The sequence below is a fragment of the Corvus kubaryi genome, unplaced genomic scaffold (genome assembly GCF_017639235.1).
Source record: "Corvus kubaryi isolate FWS band 111438036 unplaced genomic scaffold, C.kubaryi_AGA036_p1.0 37397, whole genome shotgun sequence".
Lineage (NCBI taxonomy): Eukaryota > Metazoa > Chordata > Aves > Passeriformes > Corvidae > Corvus > Corvus kubaryi.
The window spans coordinates 9,713,358-9,717,497 of NW_024581136.1; the positions used below are offsets into that span (position 1 = coordinate 9,713,358).

General features: G+C 44.5%; 1 protein-coding gene across 1 annotated transcript in view; it reads left to right on the top strand.

The window, feature by feature from the left end:
* Window positions 1-3,427: 3,427 nt before the first annotated feature.
* MB21D2 (Mab-21 domain containing 2) overlaps window positions 3,428-4,140 on the top strand; it is a 59,530-nt gene continuing 58,817 nt past the window's right edge. The window contains exon 1 of the mRNA XM_042042259.1: window positions 3,428-3,517. Within this exon, the coding sequence (XP_041898193.1) occupies window positions 3,443-3,517 (75 nt within the window). The 5' untranslated portion in view covers window positions 3,428-3,442. The remainder of the gene's footprint in view (window positions 3,518-4,140) is intronic.

The following is a 4,140-nucleotide window of genomic DNA, read 5'->3' on the forward strand; positions in this document are numbered from 1 at the left end:
GTGCAGATCTGGGAACTGAGGCCTCACAGAGAAAGTGTACAGGCAGAAGAAGAGGGAGAAATCTTGGCCATGATTCAGCTATGGGAAGAGCACAGTTGAGTGCAAAGCCAGTGAAGGAGAGGGAGGAGGATGGCACAGCAGGATCCTTGGTCTGCCACTGAGCGACTCCCTCTATGTGAGCAGCTCATTTCCCTGCTCTGTCATTCTTATCTGGACAGACAGCCTTTCTATAGGCCAGGACCAGGTTTCTGCAACACAAGGCACAAAGGACCCTTGAACAGCTTAGAAGGTACCGCAATAATATGAAGAAGAAATTGCAGCCACTCAGATGGAGAAAATAGAGCACTTCCAGTCAGCAATTTTCCTGCTGGTGAAGTCCCATGCCACATGAAGTTTTGAGCTACAGCTGCTGCAGTGCTAAGTACAGAAAAGGGAGATCTTTCTGAAGTCTACTTTTAAAATCAAAAAACTGGGTACAATTTCCATGAAATGAGGGATGAATTTAGCTCATTTTGTATCATGCTCTAATTACCAACTGCAGTGAAATATTCTAAGATGATGTATCTCAGGCTCCATCTTACTTCTGGATCCTGTTCCAATTAATTCCCTCTACCACTTTACAGCATCTAAATGAAATGCACTGAGCATCAGGCCATGAGTTGCCTGGTCTTTCTCCCTTGGTATCCTGGGCCAATTGTTCTTCATAGCTACTGCAGTACTGTTTTGCCAGTCTCAGGATGATAGTATTAATACTCACTTGCTATCCAGCAGTTTTTTGAGACAGCCTATTCAAGTGTGAAAAGCTTTTTGAGGTCCCAGGTCATGCTACAGAAGTGAGAACAGTTATTTCTTCTCTTTCACATCATTTCTCTGTGGTATGTTCTATTTCTGAATGTTGGAAATAGCACTGAAAAGAAAGGAGTGTATCTGTCCTGCAAGAGAAAAGGAAGAGAAAGTCTGTTTTGAAGGAGGAAAAGAGGAAGGCTGTTTGAAGGAAAGAGAGAACACATGGAAGAAAGCAAGGGTGAATGTGAGAGGGAGAGCACAGATTCTAGTGCAGGTGAGAAACAGTTTAGTAATCCAGGTTTTCAATCCCTATCCCAAATAAGGTGAATGTCCTCACTGGCAAGTCTTGGGGCCAGCACAGCAGAGGCCATGGGTTCCTTCCAGGCCCCAAATGATCCTCACAAAAGGCGCTTTGGGGATGCTGCATTTTTTCCACAAGAGTTCAATTTCAAAAAGAAAAAAGATTTGGTAGAAAACTCCGGGCCAACACTATTTGCAATCTCATTCTCATTTATTTGCACAAGTAATCCCCACTGCTTGATTTACGTAAGACTTGAATTAACTGTGTATTTATTCAGAGATCTTAAATTACACTGATGTGATGAGGTAAAATTGCAAGCTGATGCAGTTTCAAGGGTATTAACAAGCACATGATGGTGAGGCAGATCCTACTTGCCATTGAGGAAACCCAAGCCCATTCAAAGGTTTCTAGAGAAGGTAGTAAAAAGGATATTTTACAAGTACAACTTCTCTTCATGAAGCAAAATTTCTCTTAGCATGGAGGTGAGGTAGAGAGGTGCAGTACCTGTCAGACACTCCTGAAGAAAATTAAAACTGCTTACTTGATGCTGCTCTTGGTGAACAGTCTTGGTTTGAGCTCAGACACTGAATGAAGCACATTTTTGGATTTGAGCAGTTTCTGAATAGTACCAGGAATAAAACAAATTCAGATGAGCAAGAAGCATGGACAAGTTACCACCCTGATCTAATGGAAAATTTCCCTAAATATGAAGGTCACTATAACTTCAAGCAGAGGTGCCATTAAAAAAGACAAACTGAAATGGCCATTGCTTCTGGCATTAGCTGTATCTGAAGTACTTCATGTTGTCAATAGGTGCTTAGTGAATTCAGGCAACGAAAGCTAGCTATGAAGTTGTCACTGAATGGGATTTAAACCTGTTAAATGAAGAGGGAGGAAAATGATAATGTAAGTCTGTGGTTGATGTGGGTGGAGAGTTGATGGGACTGTTTGGAGGTCCTTCCACTGAAAGAGAGAATCTGAGACAAAATGCTCATAAAGAAATGACTGGCAGTTCCAGTATTGAAATATGCTGAAGCAAATAAGATATGGTTAGGAAAGAAAGCTACCCAGTCCATGAAGCTTGTGGAGATCATCAGCTTGAAAAAGATGAGGCAAGAGGATTGGGGATGAAAACTGTAACTACTATAAAACGATTGGTCTGCTTTGCCTAAGTCGTGCCAGTGATGCATACAGCAGAGTTGCTGGCGGCTTGCACCACGTGAAAGGGAAACAAGGATACTCACACAGCTAAAAATGGTTATGACAGGCACACAGGGGACTTAGAGGTGTTCAGAGATGGACAGGGCAACACAGAAGGTCTTGAAGTGGGTTGGGGTTCTGGAGCTACTGTGACTTCTGTGGGAGCAGCATTATCACAAGAGGGAGCTGTCCGCCTGTATGAGATTGTCACCCCAGCCACACACACTGCAGGGAAAGAGCACCAGGGCCCTCAAACCCTGGGAGGGGCAGGAGGAAAGAGGTCCCGAGTGCTCAGACAGGCAGTGACCACAGCAGCCTAGCATGCGAGGGCATGGGCTGAGCCGGGCTAGCAGAACTAATCCCCCAGGGCAGGCCACCAACACTGCACACTGCTAATTGCTCTTCTGCAAGTCAGATCCTGCATTGTGCTAGTGCTGTCAGTTAATTGGGTTTTTGTTTTTCTGTAGGCTTTGCTGGGGACGGAGAAAAGGAGAGGTGCTTGGTCAAAGTCAGTCAAGGTGCTAGTCAGAGGTTCATGTGACAAGGCAGATGATCACCAAGGCTCCGATGGTGAATGAAGTCGATGTGTGTCAGTCGGCTGTGAGCAGTGTCTGAACACAACAGCGCCTGAGTACCCAGCAGAGGGCATGTACACACACACACACACACACACACACGCCCTCCTGCCTTTACCTCTGGGACATAATTTCTTAGATAATGAGCATATCAGTGCCCTCGAAACTGTATAAGTGGCTACAGAACAAAGCCAGAGGCATCAAGCGTTCTGCTTCGAATGGTCTGCGGTTTCTGTTACAGGGTCCAAACCTACCCTTGTTCTGAACTTCCATTTCTGATCAAGATAATGGTTCAGAGGAACTAAGCAACATCCCTAAGCTCAGGTTTAAAGACTGGCATCCGTATTTACAAAGTATCAGGCAAACCGACCTGTAACCTCTTCACACCGGCCTGCAACTTCTTCACACTGAGTTTAGTTTCATCTTCCAATTATTTCTCTGAATGCTCATGCCCGATTTTGGTAGACACATCTTACCGTAGTCTGAGACTGAGCTGAAAGCTTTGTTTCCTGCCAAGAATCTTGAGAGGATAATACATATCCAAGCAGTTTGCATCAGTGCCATAGCATCTAAATGCCCTATGGAAAGCAAACACAATATATTTGTACGCTCCCTGGGCAGGAAGACGGACAGCTCTTCCAGTGGATACACTAAGGTATGTAATGGATCGTGCTGTATATATTCAATGGTGGGTCAAGGCACACAAGATCGGGCTGAAGGCAGAAAACCATTGCAGGTTGAAAAGTTAGGAGGCATTAAAAATACATACAGAAGAAAAGGGTGTAGTCTTGTCGATGAGAGAAATGGATGAAGATCAGGGGTCTGGGCTCCTTGCCACAGGCTATTTGACCTCAGGCAAGTCTTCCGAGATCCCATTTCCCTCCTACCCTTTGTCTATGTAGCTCCCAGGAGCTTCGAGGTAGTGTTGGTGTCAAGCGCAGCAGTAACTGTACTTTATCTTGGTCATTTCTCCTAAGATATACGATAAAATCACTTCTTATATATATACGCATATATGTATATATAAAGCAATCTTCCAGATACCGTAAGAAGCTAAAAAGGAATAAACACAGAATGCCTTGGGAACATGTGGCAGGAGCAGAGTTCCCAGCCAGTTATTAATCCACTTGCAGGACAAGGATTTTGCTGAAGTTTAAAATTAAATTCAAATTTAAAAAAAGAAGAAGAAAAAAAAAAAGGATTTTATCCCGAGCCAGCGGTCTGGCTGCAGGCTCAGCACCCGCCCGCCGTGACGCCGGCAGCGGAGCAACCCCCCCC